A 16,937-nucleotide genomic window follows, 5' to 3' on the forward strand; every position below is an offset into this window, starting at 1 on the left:
TTCTCAACATATATCATGGTCTATCTGATTTACCTGACCATTTATCAAGTGGTTTAAAATGATTGTCCACAATACTGCAAACTCAATGGTTTGTGAGTGTGTACATACTACAAGACAATATAACTGAAACTAGTTATGTAGATCTTGACAATTTCACACTGAGGTTGTCACAAGCCAGCAGATGTCAGTGTAAAACTGTACACTGTACAATGCTCATACATATTCAAACATTTATGGACGTTAGAAATAAAATAAAAAGTGCTTGATAAATACCAACAAGGTGTGAAATGACCCCTTGACACTACAGAATTTCCATTATTGTGTCATCTTATCTCCAGATATTCAACAGGGACATTCACACAAAATCCTCACAGCACTCAGACCACTGAAATACAGTATACATCTTCAAGCCACAGTGTCTCGCACCCACTGTGAAATTTGGTGGAGGATCGGTGATGATCTGGGGATGCTTCAGCAAGGCTGGAATCGGGCAGATTGGTCTTTGTGAAGGATGCATGAATCATGCCACTTACAAGGTTATCCTGGAAGAAAACTTGCTTCCTTCTGCTCTGACAATGTTCCCCAACTTTAAGGATTGTTCTTTTCCAGCAGGACAATGCTCCATGCCACACAGCCAGGTCAATCAAGGATGGAGGACCACTGGATCAAGACCCTGTCATGGCCAGCCCAATCTCCAGACCTGAACCCCAATGAAAACCTCTGGAATGTGATCAAGAGGAAGATGGATGGCCACAAGCCATCAAACAAAGCCGAGCTGCTTGTATTTTTGTGCCAGGATTGGCATAAAGTCACCCAACAGAATTGTGAAAGACTGGTGGAGAGCTTGCCAAGACGCATGAAAGCTGTGATTGAAAATCAGGGTTATTCCACCAAATATTGATTTCTGAACTCTTCCTAAGTTAAAACATTAGTATCGTGTTGTTTAAAAATGAATGTGAACTTGTTTTCTTTGCATCATTCAAGGTCTGAAAACACTGCATCTTTTTTGTTGTTTTAACCAGTTGTAATTTTCTGTAAATAAATGCTCTAAATAACAATATTTTTATTTGGAATTTGGGAGAAATGTTGTCAGTAGTTTATAGAATAAAACAAAATGTTCATTTTACTCAAATGCATGCTTTTAAATAATAAATCCAGAGAAACTGATAATTTTGCAGTGGTCTCTTAATTTCTCCAGAGCTGTATATATAGAACTGGATTGCTGATGCAACTTTAAACTGCCAGCAGGAGGTGAAGCCACCGGAAGTGTTCGAGCGGCCATCTTGGTACGCCCAAACTGTCATAGAGCATCAAAGACTGACAGACGAAAACACCCCTTTCACCATCTCTGACCTGCGGATACAACAGTCACATTTCACCCTCTAGTGACAATCATGTTTAATTTTTAATTTGCTTGTTATAGATAATATTCGTTATGAGGAAGAAGATTTACGCAGATCGCGATGTCAGGGCATTCATTTGCCCTGGTGTTCAGCCTATCAGTACAGCACAACGATTGCCAAAGGAAGCGGGAAAACTGTCCACAAGTATGAAAAGCTGTCATATTTGCTTGTTTTGGGGTGACAGCATGTCCGTTTGCCTTGGAGAATCCTTAAAAAAGTCAAATTGGGATTTTTAATTAGTCTAAAATGCCCAGGATTTGCCTGTTGTCATACTGAAGTGCTCGCTGTTGTCATAAATGTATACATGTCATAAATTATGTGTTCGTTTGCCATTTAAACTTAGCATATCAGTTTAATTTTAACCACCTTTGCTTTGCGTGTCTCCCTCAGGCACTGTGCGTGAGGGAGAGAGAGAGCACGCTTGTTCAAGTGAAAACATAAAACAAGTAACTCTGAACAAACACTTCGATGTTCACAATAAATAAGTCTGAAAATGTCTGTTTGTATCGTACCTCAGTTTCAGTGAACTTGTTTACATTCAGCTGATCTGTTCGCTGATGAAGTTTGTTAGAGGTGGATACTGTTTGATATAGATACACAACTTGCTCGGGCTTTCAAGAAAGAGGAAAAATTCCCGACTTTAAATAAATAATTACATGTGTAGGACGTTTGTGTTGTAGGGATGCACATGCAGATATCAGATAAAAAATCGGTGACTGAATGACTAATGTTTACTCGCTGAAATTAGATGATTTCCTGTTAAGCCAGTAGGGACATTGGAACGTTTGGGCATAGCAATATGGTGGCGCAGTGGCTTCACTGATATGATGTCATGAGCAATCCAGTTCTATATTATATATCAGTGACTCAGACTGATCTCACAATGAAATCGGAACGGTAGGTTAACTTTTCTTTAGCTGAAATCGGTCTGTGATTACCGAAATTCGAAACTCTGCCCCTAGTGGCCAAAGCGGTAAGTGTTGTTGAGCATTTGGGCACTTATGAGCTCCGTTTTCTGTGTGTAATGTCCATGGAGTGGCACCAAAAGTGAGTTGTTTTCAGCTGTACAGGTTGTAATGCAGTAAAGAATGCTTATTTTGTAAACTGTTATTTATAAATATTATTTATAACTAGTTATCTACAAAAAACGTGTTCAAAGACTTTGGAGTCAATATCTGCTGGTGTCCAGAGCATGGAATGCACAGACCTTCATTCACATACTGTACAAGGGGAGGCCTTGGAACCATTATGTCTATTGATTTCAGTGCTACCGTGTAATCAAACACATATCTCATGGTAACTCTATCTGCCACATCTAATTAACTGAGACACAGAGACTAGTAAAAGCTGAATGTCATATGGGCCATTGAAATTTCTTGTCCTCTTGAGAGAAACCATGGCTTTGTTGTCTGATATGTAGAGTATTACAGTCACCTGGATTTTGTGATTCTAACACAGAAAATAGAGCAGGATTACAGTAATAGCAGTTAATATTGTAAAGTTAAAATCATTGAAAGGGCTGGATGACAGTTCATCAGGTAAATGTTGAATTGTCTTGAAAGCCTTATGATGTTTATGAAATAATTTAGCAGCCCAGTTCAAATGCAATATTTAGCTTAGTGTCAATATTAAAGTAAAACATATAGAATATACCAAACAATCTACTATCAAAGCACAGAAATAATTTTTTTAAGGTGCCATCGGTGAATAATATAATTATGAATAATTTGGGGGGGGGGGGGGGGGAGGGGGAGCAGCATAACCATATATATGTATTGTTGATCTACCACAAAAATATACTGTGTATGCACATAGCTTTAACTCTCTTGACCATTAAGCATTGCATTAGCTTAAATTGACCAGCAGATGTCAATATTGCACAGTTTGTAATTCAACACGAATTTATTTTTTTTAAAGTTTACTTTCACTACCTAGTTTAAATCCAATTTTCCAATATTGGTTTAGCAAAAGAAATCTGCCCATACGTTATTTCCATACAGAAATGTTTGTCTTTGTAAAATGAAGTCTTTGTGAAATTGGGAGTATTGAGACAATTCATTGAAATTAACCAGCTGACTGACATTTTAATTTCACAAATAAAAGCAATCAGAAGACGAGGAATTGCAATCAAAAGGGAGCAGTTGCCCTTCTGATAGGACTGTAATATCGGTCCTGATGTTGCGCCTATATCGCAGGTTGTCACCGGTTCCGACCCGAAAGCGAACCTGTTCAAGCTGGCAATCTGCACCAAGTAGTGGAGGACATTTTCGGTCTTAGTATAAGGACCATCCATCCATGTGTATGCTCTGTGCACAGCTATTAAAGAAACACTGATGCACTGTAATATCAGGGTTTACATATGATACATTCCTGATATTCAATAGGCTATTTTGAACAATCATCTAATCTAAGGCATTGCCATCTCAAATGCATTATGTCTCGTATATTTGTCCTACAACTTTTAACGACCATCTGAACTTGATTATCATCTAAAATTAATTTTAGCGTCATAATGAAATTTACATTTTCTGAAGAAGCTCAGCAAATGCGATCCGAGGTAAAGAGGGTTATATTTAAAATATTTAAATGTTTTAAAATGTTCAAAATCTAATTTTCTGAAAGTGAATTCGGCATTGGACAAATAGTTTTGATAGTTTATAGTCTTGAAGTGTAGAAAATGTCATTCAGCCAACTTTATTCGTCTACAGAACAGGGTACGGCTAATTTAAGTTTGTGTAAAGAAAAGGCATATATAGGTCTAAAAATATTTTTAAAAAATTGTTTGGTAATTATTTTTTTTAATTTACTGCATTTGTCGTTTGGTAATTAATTTAATTTAATACAGGGAATTATGCCGGCATTTTTTCAAAAGTAAGCTAAACAATAATTTTATAGTATTGGGCTGATAGTGTTCTGAAAAAGCACACTGATGTTTTTCTCCTAGTATTGTGTATTTTTTTTGTTGTGTATTACTTTGTGCACAGAAATTAAATGTTTTTTGTATTATGGGCTAATTCCGTGACTGCCGTCTATTATTTTGAAAGGTGTGTAAAAACAACTTTAATAAATAAACGGATGTCTACCACGATTAAATTAATCACAAACAGTGGCCATTCATTTGTTCTCCGTGCACTTGTGGATGTGCATGATACGAGATATTTGTGTTGGCACTCCTGGAAGTGTCATGATGCAGATGTGTTTGCCTCATAGGATCTGTGCAGGTATGCCATCAAGACCAATCCGTAACAGTGCGAGTAATGCTTCACGTACAATAAATTGGCTTGTCATGATTAACACAGGCTAATGATTGTGGTAAATTCTGTCATGTGACACTACATTTTTGCTAATGCCAATTTTATAGACAAAAAGTGTTTCCAAACCAGTTTTCTGCAACATTTTAAGTATGGACATAGAGTTTATGCGCTATAGTTAAACGGAAAAATATTATGTCGACACTTGTGAAATTTGAGCGATAATTTGAGTTTCCATCAGCTATATCGGTAAACTGTTTGATGCGCTACACCTTTTGCCACAAAAAAACCCTTGGATGGAAACGACTGTTGAGCTAGCTGAAAGTCAATAAAAGTAACTTCATTAAACTGTTGAATTTAGTGACAGTTAGGGTATGAAAAGCCATGTGTAAACACTTCTAGGCCTACAGAAATGTTATAACACAAAGGCAGCTGATCTGACTTTTATTGCTTTAATCACATTGCTTATGAGAAATTTTCAAGAATGTAAATAAATCAGAAAAGTATCATATCACGTCCATTCAATTCAGGACTTGTAAGTCTTATGCGGTAACACTGTGTGATGCAGGGGCGCCTACAGGATTTAATCTGAGGGTATGCACCAAGGGCGTAGAATTGGCTTGAACATCAGGGGGATTACCCTGTGAAGAATTTACATGTTTCCATTGACCACTGTATAAATATTGGGGGGGTTGTACTTGCTTGTTTTGATTATTGGGGGGGGGGGGGGTTTACCTCCCCCATCCCCCCTGGAATCTACACCCCTGGTGCACAGAAATCTGCCTAATAAACTTATATCTAGGGGGTCTGGGGGTATTCTCTCGCCCCAGAGAATTTTTTGTTGTTGCAAAAAAACAACACCAAAGTGTTCAGTTCTGGTGACTATGAGAGAACCTTTTTTTTTTATTATTATTTTCTCGAGTATAAGTAGCGATCATGTAACTATTGGCTTTAGCATTTCTTCCAGTAACAGTTCAGACAGACGTGTTCTCGTGCTAAAAAAGCAAAACGCACCACAACGAATAGAGCAGAACACTGGTGTCTCGAGACGCATTTTTATCAGTTGAAGAAGTTATTTTAAACTTGACACAGCATCTAAAAATGCAGCGCTCCCGTGAGAGATGCTAAAAACACAGTGAAACGTGACGCAGTTGTCGAAAGACATCCATCTAGCGAATGTTTATATGGAAAACGATTGAAAAACAGCACGAGCGGATGCAAAAACACGTTCAGTTTGAACAGTCCCTTGTTCACATGACACACCTCTAGCTGAAGTTACCACTCGAAGTTACCTCTCAAGAAGACACTGTATTCAGCGCTGTTTGTTCTCTGTATTCGTAAATATCCTGATGCTATTTTTCTGTGTGAGAAACCGCTCCAAATGACTCCGTGAGAGAGCGCTCTGAATGAACTGTACTGAATCATAAATCGATTCAGACCGTTTTACAAGCCCGTTTGGCCTATTCACTGAAAAGAACTGACTCAAAATAATTATTCATTTGCAAATTGGTCATGCTAGTTCTTTTAAACAGCCAACAGAAATACGGGACACATTTCACGATTGATTAAATATTTCTCAGGTCAGTCGGAGCTCTCATGGTACGCACAGTGCATATGGCTGTACAGCTGCAGGTGCCACTGGTGTAATGAACAGATCAAAATGTGTCATTGTTTTGCTAAAATTAGCTAAAAAATAACATGTATCACTCACCTTGAAGCAACTATGACAAAACAATGTCCGATTCGTGAGCGAACAATTGTTTTGAGCAGGTTCATCTTCAATGAATCGGTTGATTCTCTTCACAAAAATAAGCTTTGTGCCAAATGATGCACTATACTCTTCGTACTTAAAATTTTACACTATACATAATTATACACTCAGCTATTTAGTGTATGAATTTTTAAAGTGTAATACTGTCCCAAATAAATGCTAAAATTTTTTTACTAGACGGAAGCATTTGCTGTTTTCTGACTGAAAGAATTAATGTTTCAAACGTACGCAATGCATTCCCACAAGCTTTAGCACGTTAAGCCAGCGTGTCACACTTGCTGATTTTTCCAGTGATTTTCAGGTGCAAGCTTAACGTACATAATTGCTGGCTAGTAGGTGAGAGACAGAGTGCGCATTAGCGCCTGCTAGCGGCAGGTCATTTAATCCCTTGACCGTTGGGGCTCCCTGCTGAGTTAATGGTTCCAGCACCTGGAAAAGCACATCAAAACTGTTTGAAAAAATCATTCTATCGCCAGGGTGGGCTCTTGTGTTCTCATCAAATAACCAATGAGCTTCTTCTTTTACTGAAGATCTGACATGTGATTCTAATCTAAACATTTTGATCAGCGATTGCACTCAGCCGCATGTCATCACAAATGTAAATTGTAATCATTGTGATTCTGTCACCAAGCGTTTGTCCTGTGGTTCTCTTACACTAAAATGACTAATGAAATCAGAAAGCAGAGGCACAACAGCCTTCACTGAAAGCTGCATTTGGACATACGTGTTCTATAACAAGCCTTGAGGGGATAAATATGCAATCACACAATTTCATAAGGTATGTTACTCCATGAATCACATCCTTAATCACTCTTTTACAATTGTTTATGCTCACACGGTACTCCTGTTGTTATTTCGGCGAGCTCCACGTGATAAGAGAGAGAGAGTTGTGGTCAGCAGGTATGTTGGTCACCCCTCCACCATTTTTAATCGGCAAGTGTGTCATACTTCCGACTGAAGAGAGCGAGATCTCAGCAAAACAGTAAGCAAGTGTGACACCCTTGGCTAAAATTTAGTTGTTTGGAGTCTGTTAGTGTGACCCGGCATTAGCCAAACCCATTTAAACACTTATATCTCAAACAATCTTATAATCATAATAATCACACAGCGTGGGATGATGGTAAAGCATTCAACTCACATTTGTAAGGTCTTCACAGAAGTTTCGCTTGTTGTCACTTAGGCCATGTCCACACTAATACGTTTTCGTTTGAAAACATAGCAGTTTTCGAATTTATCCAGATAAATGTGGATGTCACCTTAGTAGCTGCAATTGATTTTAAGGCCAGCACTGTGGCCAGGTAATTCCGCCCCATCCACTATGTAGGGCAATCCATGACCTTTGAGGGCATAAAGTGTCCAACTTTCCACATTCAGTTTTTTTGGTTGGAGAAGTACATCATCTGGCTACTCGTAGTACACTTCTTTTTGTGGCATTTTCAGTGTAAACATACTATTTACACTACTCACACAACGAACTGCCATAGAATAGTGCAGAAGCGTGCAATTTGGGACAAACCACTAGTCTGAATGATTCATTAATAAATCAAACTATCAGAATTGTACTATCAGTGAATTTAACAACTTAAATTTCGGTCTGTACCACATACAAAAATGTTGTATAACTTCAAAATTTTTATGATCAGTCCCAGTCCTCATTCAATTTCAATGGCCAGGACATTCTTTAAAAATTCACATTTTGTGCTCCACAGAAGAAAGAAAATCACATTGGACTGGAATTATATGAGGGTAAGTAAATAAACAAATTTCAAAAATTTTTTTTGTTAACAAACCATTTAACTAGACCGCTGAAGAGTACTAACCGTTGTAATCATGTCCTTGCAGGCATTTGGTCCTAGCAATGCAGTTATCCCTTTAAAATGTAGAAGAGGCTCCAATCTCCAATTAAGTTCACACACGGTGTGGGAGGAGCAAACTCACTGCACAGAGGCCCCTGAGCCACAGCCGGGCTGGTCTGTGAGGGGTGTGCTAATTAGGAGCCCAACAACAGATGGAAACGTTCTTTGCACTTTAGCAGATGAGAGGTTCACCTAGGCCTAGGGCCCAATAGTGCTATAATATACATACATGTCTCCAAGCAATCTACCTGACTACCTGATGATAGCTGAACTGACACGAGAGGTCATTGGAGGAAAAAATGCTCTTGAGTTACTGATGAAATGTTTTACAATTTAAAAGTGTTTAATGTACAAACTTTTTATCCTTTTAATTTGTGTTTAGAAGGTAGGCTTTTCTTCAAACCTAAAATACGAGGCATGGAACTGTACAAACAAAATTGTGCTTGTAACTTGTTTAAACAGACAACTTTTCTCTAGAAAAGATTTGTTGCCAGAGAAAGATGTTACATGTGATGCAATCTATTTGTTGCTTCCTCTAGATTCAAATTAAAGGACAAGAATCTTATTCACATTATGTATAAACAGCTTTATAACTATACAGAAAATATGAAATACAAAAATAAAGAGTAACTTTGTCAATGACAACAACAATAATAATAGATAAATAAAACATGTAAAATACTGAAGCAAAGAAATTGTCATTAAGAAGTTTATATTTGTAAAAGTATTTTCAGAGCAGCTTTAAATGTTGAAACAGAATACAACATCAAAGTTGGGAAGACAAATAGCCTATGTCAGAAGACAATTCGGAAGAAACTATTTTAATGTCCTTTTTATAAATTGAAGCTGAGACTTCCCTTTTTTTCTGAGAGTTTTATAACTCTTGGAGGACTCAAATAAGGACCCAATAAAGCATTTGTCATGATCTGACAGGAGATGTCTACAAGTCCTTCTCATCCAATCTAAATATTTGGAATAATTATCTCAGTTTTTTCTCCCAACTGGGATATCTTGCAGCTGACCTTGTTCAAAGCCTTGCTGTTATTCATGCTGGTTTATCGTGAGATGACAGGGATTGCAGAACAGAGGCCAAGGTATAAACAATAATAAATATAAACATCCAAAAGACACATCTGTAGACATAGCAATAAATAAATAACTTATATGAAAAAATAAATATGATATCTGTACAGTAAGTGTTAAGCGATGCATGGCATCCATTTGGTAACAATATGATAAAAAATGACAAATGCATTGTGGTCATCATCTGTGTTGGGAAAAAAAGAAAACACTAATGGGTCTGGATAAGCACTGTCACTTGGATCCGATTAAATTATGCTATATTTATATAAATATAATGGGGGAAACCCTGTCAAGAATTTACAGGGAAGAATTATTTTTATTTTTATTTAGACATATATCATTCTTACCTCATGTATTTAATGCAAATATTTTTTTAACATCATATGTACTTTGTACATTAACATTTGATGCACTAGCATAAATAAATTCAAAGATATTGCATTGTCCTTTTACAGTAAAGCATCAAATATTAGTTTTTTGTTATATATTTACCTATATTCACTTATATATCTGTCATCAACTCATGGAACATGACCATTTTTATAAGCATTAAAAATGTAACAGAAAAACACCCTTTATATTAGTCCGGTAAAATCCTGAGAACTTAAAGACCTACTGCAAATACAATCAACCTTCAGCGCTTCTGGCTAAAAGGGTAATACTAACTGGCCTATGTGTTTTCTAAGGACTTAATTTTTAATAATACTCCACATATGATTGTGCAATTACATTGTAATTACAACAATAATGTGCCATTAATAATGAGTAATCCAAATTTAGCTATTCTGGCTGAAATATTACATGCCAGATGGAAGGCCAGGAAAATGGGCACTGACATCCAGGATCAACAAATGAGTCTGACAAATAAATCAGGGTTTCGTGCTATATCCAAGTCTGATGAAAACTCCTGGTAAGCAAACGCTCATCAAGTTATAACATGTTTTATGTTTATAGAGCAACTCAACTGGATAATCCAAAGTTGCTGTTCTTGCATCCTCAGTGATGTTGCTGAGTTTCTCCTCTTCTCTGTCTTGTTCTAATCCCATCCAATCCTTTCTGATGAGGTTTGGTGTGACAAAATGTTGTATACTGTACATAGGCTGTTGTTGTGAATCACTCACAGCCCCTAGAGACCAACCAAATTCCCCTCATAGCTTTTCAGAGGGCCAACACTGCCTGACCTCGTTTTGTAGCTATGGCCCAGGAGGCTTCCCGATTCCTCCTCCTTTCTTTGACTGTTGCACCATTTTTTTCAGGTCATGCTCCCCCTCCCCTCTTCCAGCTTGCCTCATCCTACACACTCACAATCTGCGGCCGAGAGTGATTTGATGGTTCTCCAGGTTGTGGAAGCATCCATGAAGGAGACCGGTTCATAACCCATGGGGCGGCAACAAGGTTGTGCGCTAATCTTCCTGGCAGTGCGCTTTGGCAGGCTGCCATTGGCAAGCAGAGCATGCAGAGCTAAGTCATAGTTCCCACGGGACCTTTGGCAGGAACCGACACAGAACTTGAAGAGTACGATCTCGTCCGAGTCGAAGCCCATACCCAGGTCTCGAACGCGCATCTCCCGTTTTTCCACACGGCAGTCTCGGTTGCTGTGTCGTCGGCCACTATTCTTGTCTTTCTTTTTCTTTTCTTCCTTCTCTTTTTTCTTCTTTTTCTTGCGCGCACCTTTGGTCTGTATGTCAGAGGTGTCTGGCGAGCGGGGTGAACGTTCCCATCGCACTGACTGCTTGTCTTCCTCGACAAACACAGATGGCTCTGCAGGAGGGATGGAAACGGAGAGAAACAGAGAGAGTAAGATTTACCACCTTTCTTCTTTTCAGGGTTGAATAATTAATGGCTGATTCATTCATTGAGAAATCATTTCCAGACACCCTACTTACCAAACAGATCATGCCATGGAGAGTCACTGCCCTCTTCTATCTTCTCCTCAATGTCTGGAAGAGCCTCTAAAGGTGGCTCCTCCGCTCCACCGCTAAGTAATCCCACTGCAGCTTCAGATTCTGCCCTGAAACCTGACCTGCCTCTTGCCACTAGGGGCAGCAGAGACATCACAACCCATACAAACACCTGAGCAAACAAAACAGAGGTTGATGGGTAAATCAAGGTAAGGACAGTTTTTCACATTTATTAGAGCATCCCCAAACTGCTAGTAACTTGAATATTCAGATGTGCGAGCAAAGAATTTGACCATTTCTACACACCTGCCAGCTTTTTCTTTGACATGGTGCATTGGTGACTGATGGCATGGCAGACATTGCTCTGATCCGATACCTTGGCCACCAACTCCCACCTGCATGGAAAGAACAAGGGATGGCTCTATTATACACCGACCTACAGTCTTACAAGTACATACCAAGGTAGGTAATGTAAATTCAAGGGTGCAACATGCGGGTGACACATACACATATATACACACTTATACTGTAATCAAAGGTGTCCCATTCATCACGGCCATAATGCCTTTTGAAACCGTGCTTATTGAGACTCGTGTAATCTCTGAGCACGGCCGGTGCTAACTTGCCTGTGGACAAAGCTACAGTGTTACAAAGAGCCGTTGTCCATCAAATAAACAACCTTGAAATAAACATTGTCAAAAGCATTCTTGATGTGGTTTGATTAAAGCGTGTAGAAGAAGCTGCGTTGCTCTCAGGGGGTCTACAAGCCACAGAGATACAGCAAGTGTGATAAGGCTCTGAGCAATGCAGATGTTTTTTGACTCATTGCTATGTGTGACTGTGTAACCTGTGCTGGGGGTGTCTCAGTTAACACCATTCAAACAGCAGGACTCAGTCAAACATGGCAACGCAAAAATGATTGATGAGGACAGGCCAATTATTTGCAAGGGGAAAAGGAAAAGCAGGCAACACTGCAGATTGTGCCGTGCCTGTATTTAGACATCGTTTTATTATGTTCCAGTTGTGTGGAACTGACTAAGGATGGATTCCTTTCTCTTGCTCACCTCTTGAGAAGTCAGTTTCAAAAGAAACTGAACTCGATGGCACACCCAATCCATATATTTCACAAGAATTAACTCAAAATTAAGGCCTAAGCTACAAGAGGCTGTGCATTACTAGTATTAAGATGCATTTTGGGACATCTGATGAGACAAATCACCATTTACACCTGGTTGTAACATACATCTAAATGCGTCTCTTTTAACCACTTGTGTTCAGATGTTGAGGGAGGACATACAGCAATCACTATGTCAGTGTGTTACCGCATGAAAAAGTTAAAGCACAAAAAGTGAAAGAAGAAAAAGATGGTACGAAAAAAAATCAGTGCTCCTAATTATACTTGCATTTGATCTAAGCACAAACCTGACATTTCCAGAGGAATTCTGTGTTAAGTGGAATATCTGTATTGACTGAACTTCAGATGTGTGTCAAGTTCCATTAATTTCTTGTGCATGTACTGTATTTGTACTGTATTCAAATTTTCAGATCGTGTGGTTATTTCCTTTCAAAACCACATGTAACCAGCAAGTTTAAAATTCTTGTTTTAGTGCAGCGACTGAATGACAAGTGAGTAGGTGGTGCTTTGCTCCTGTTTGAACACATTCGAACGGATGAGCGTTTACACTACGAGCACTACACTACGATGTCGTAGCAAAGGACAAATCTCAAAATGTTTTGGACCCCGTTTATAGCTTTCTTTAGCGTTGTTGCATTTCAAACGGATCACCCAAAATACACCTTATTCACAGTTCGCGGCATCTTTATTTTCTGACAGGAATGACGATGGCTATGTACACCATGTACACCAATTCTCTGATTATTGCAATAATCTGAGTATAAGGAATAATTAGATTAAGATGTTTACATGATTTGGGCCAATCACTTCAATCCCGTTTACATGCTACTTGCCATTAGAAATGTGAAATTTTATGTTTTCATGCTTTTTTATGAATTAATATTTATTTAAAAAAAAATCTTGTTGCAAATATGTGTCTTTAAATACAGCTTAGCATAAGGAAAATTAGTTAGTTTCTTTTTGAATGATTTATTTAAAAGAACCAATTCATAAGAGTAATTTTTGACTACACTGGATGTGCTGTCTGTTTTGATTCACTAAAAAGAACCGGTTCATAAGAGTCATTTGTGTGTTAATCGGAATACACATGATTGATGCTATTGTGTTTCACCCACAAGCACAAACTCATTTCAAAGACGTGTTTCCTTCCCATTATTTTGTGACATATGGTCTTTTTATCTCCCCAACATTCAATTTAGGCTGTAAACGGACATTCACAACTCGGGAAATATGTTTACTTTTGCCATGGTGCTGTAGATGGGGGTGGGTGTACCACTGCAGGAAAACGTTGCATGAAACTGCCATTTTACATGAAGTCGAAAAGTAAGTGCAGCTTCTTTTTTGCAATGTTTTCGAACCTGTGCTTGAGTGGAACATGATCCATCTGCAGCACTGGCGCAGACACACTTTGGTCAGAGTAGAAGAAATGCAATTAAAGTGTTTACATACCAGTATAAAGCGATTAAAATAAGAGTACTCCATATATCTTACTGCAATTATCATTACTCTGATTATTAGCATAATCGCAATATTCTGTTTACATGAGCTACAGTTTAATCGCAGTATTGCCTTAACTGCATTATTATCGCATTATGAGGGTGCCTTTTAAATGTGGCCAACGAGGCTGTTAGGGATAGACTTACAGTCTCTTCAATGGGTTGTACTATTTTTTTTTTATTTTTTTTTTTTTAAGTGTTCTGGATCGTTCCGCTGATGAAACGTTGAAAATCTTTCCAAGAAATTTCAAAATTGGCAAAGTTGACAAAAAATATTCAGACAACATGAGTTGTGCATAATAAGAGGTGATCTACAGTAGGAGCATTATACAGCTTTATACAGTGCATGTCATTGAAGAGACTAAGTCTATTCCTCACAGCCTTGTTTTATTCCCATCAAAAATCAAATATGGCGCTACAGTGAATAAGGTCTACTAGGGCTGCACAATTTCGACAAAAAGTATAATATTTAGATTGGTGGCCTGGGTAGCTCAGTGGTAAAGACGCTGTCTACCACCCCTGGAGTTCGCTAGTTCGAATCCCAGGGCTTGCTGAGTGACTCCTAAGCAACCAAATTGGCCCAGGTTGCTAGGGAGGGTAGAGTCACATGGGTAACCTCCTCGTGATCGCTATAATGTGGTTCGTTCTCGGTGGGGTGCGTGGTGAGTTGAGCATGATTGCCACGGTGGATGGCGTGAAGCCTCCACACGCACTATGTCTCCGTGGCAACTCGCTCAACAAGCCATGTGATAAGATGCACAGATTGACGGTCTCAGACGCGGAGGCAGCTGGGATTCGTCCTCCGCCACCCAGACTGAGGTGAATCACTACACGACCACGAGGACTTAAAAGCACATTGGGAATCCACTTAAAAAGAACCAAACTGAGTCCTTTTTTTCCAATTAACCCACAAACAAATAAATATATTGTAAAAGAGGAGGCGAGAAGCAGCTTTCCTTCTTAGGGTGAGGCTTTATTACTCCCTCTTCACAACACCGATACACAGTCTTTCCTAAAACACTAAGCTAAACACTATCACACACTGTTTCACAAGTAAACTTTCATATTCCAAAATCTTGGTTCTGGCTCGGCTTTTTTGTGTCCAGTCTCTCTCTCTCGTCTGAGTGCTGCGTGGCCCTATTTATGCCGCTCTCCCCGTACTCACTGAAATTAGAGACAGGTGTTAGACATAATTTAGCTCAGGTGTAAGCGCCCTTACCGCTTTCTCTCTCTCCGGAGAGATGCTTGACCACGCCCCCGCTGCCACATATATAAACAGTGAAACAAAGAAAAAACACTGTCTTCTTCATATCCAAATTGTTCACATTCCATTTTACTCTTTACTCTTGGCCTTAAAAACAAGTAGGCTCATACAAACTATTCTCTACTGTATATAAGATAGTCCTAAAGAACGAGGCTTAATGTCAAACTGAAGTTGAACTGAACCCATTGGTGCAATTAAACTTTAAATTGAAAGTTTTGGTTAGTTTGTCACCATTTCATTTAATTATTTGTATTCATTATTTTATTATATTTCATTTAACAATATATATATTACAGTATCTAAATATTTTTAAAAGGTTTATTACATATACGTTCCCCCTCCTTTTCATTCTTTTGGATGTTGGTAATATTAGTTCCGCTTTCACTTGTTGGGAGTGTAATAAGTGCGACACGCTCTCTCATGAGGTAAACAAAGGACAGGAGAATGGAGGAAGAGTGCATGTTTCACTCTACATGAGCTATGTTAATGCTGTCTTCTCAGCAATCATTTAATGAAGATGTTTGAATTATACCCCATCTTTTATTCTGTGTTATTGTTATGATACCTGTGCCTGGCGGAGACTGAGATGCTGCTACCGCAGATGATAATAAAAACTGCTACATGCAGGACACGCCTGTTTAGTGTAAATAAAGTGCTTAGCGCACGTAAACAAACAGAACCGAACACTGAGCACTTCTGTTACTCTAAGCATAAGATGGAGTTGTGGAGCCGAGAACCGCTCTGAAAACACTTTAATAATGCTCTAACTTAATATAGCCTGGACAGAGCAGCGCAAATAAACTTTGAAGTGAGCAGACTATTTATTTAATTAAATCACAGCCCTTTGCAATTTAATAATCGCACAAGGTCATATCACGATTTAGATTTTATTTTGATTAATTGTGCAGCCCTAGTCTATACCAGGTGTAAACGGGGCCTAAGAAAAAGGAAGTTTGAATTATTAGAGTTAATAATACTCACAAAGTGCCTCACTTCAATTTAGAAAACTTCATGATTATCTAATCAAAATATGCAATAAAATGAGGATAAAAATACGGATTTATTGTCAATAATGATTTAAGGCCTTTGCACACCATAGGTGATTATGTGAAATGAATCGCCAAAGAATGGCCCTTTAACATTAAAAACGCAAATGATCGGCGTTAGCACATTCAAGCAGGGGCGGACTGGCCATAGGGAGAACCGGAACGTTTCCTGGTGGGCTGGCTGCAAAACGGGGCTGAAAATGGCAAAACGGTGCTGCGATATGCCGAAGGGGGCCGCGATATGCAGAAAAGGATAGTGACAACCCCCCAATAACCCCCCCCCCCCGCCAATAGGTGGCGATAATCGACAAGCAAGTAGGTTTACGCCAGTACAGTAGGTGGCTTAAAGCATTTTTCAGCTGGTCTGCCCTCCACCCATCACAGATATGAAGAACTACTTGACAAGTTCAATAGTAAATAACCAGGGAATCACAATACGAAAGACAAGCGAGTTCTCTAGCGAGCCGATCAAAAAAATAAAACTATCTCGAAAATCTCTACAAGCTGCAGCAGTGATGACGAGTGTGTCCTTGATTTGCTCAATGAGGAAGTTAATGTTCGACTATCGCAATTCACAAACTATTGCAATTTACCTGCTGGACATGTTGACCTACAGCAGGGTTCCTCAATAGGCGACAAATGTTTGGCCCATGCTAAAGGCCTGTTCACACCAAATCCATGACGATTTTGCAAGATAAACTTCCGATGAAAGGTCTATACACAGTGTGTAA

General features: G+C 38.8%; 1 protein-coding gene across 1 annotated transcript in view; it reads right to left on the reverse strand.

Annotated features, from left to right (window-relative positions):
* Positions 1-8,671: 8,671 nt before the first annotated feature.
* Positions 8,672-16,937, reverse strand: part of LOC127442447 (artemin-like) — a 29,548-nt gene continuing 21,282 nt past the window's right edge. Inside the window, exons 2-4 of the mRNA XM_051700499.1 lie at positions 11,572-11,660; positions 11,251-11,437; positions 8,672-11,125 (exon numbers count right to left, since the gene is read on the reverse strand). Of these exons, the coding sequence (XP_051556459.1) occupies positions 10,653-11,125; positions 11,251-11,437; positions 11,572-11,625 (714 nt within the window). The 5' untranslated portion in view covers positions 11,626-11,660 and the 3' untranslated portion in view covers positions 8,672-10,652. The remainder of the gene's footprint in view (positions 11,126-11,250; positions 11,438-11,571; positions 11,661-16,937) is intronic.

This window comes from Myxocyprinus asiaticus, chromosome 6, assembly GCF_019703515.2.
Source record: "Myxocyprinus asiaticus isolate MX2 ecotype Aquarium Trade chromosome 6, UBuf_Myxa_2, whole genome shotgun sequence".
Classification (NCBI taxonomy): domain Eukaryota; kingdom Metazoa; phylum Chordata; class Actinopteri; order Cypriniformes; family Catostomidae; genus Myxocyprinus; species Myxocyprinus asiaticus.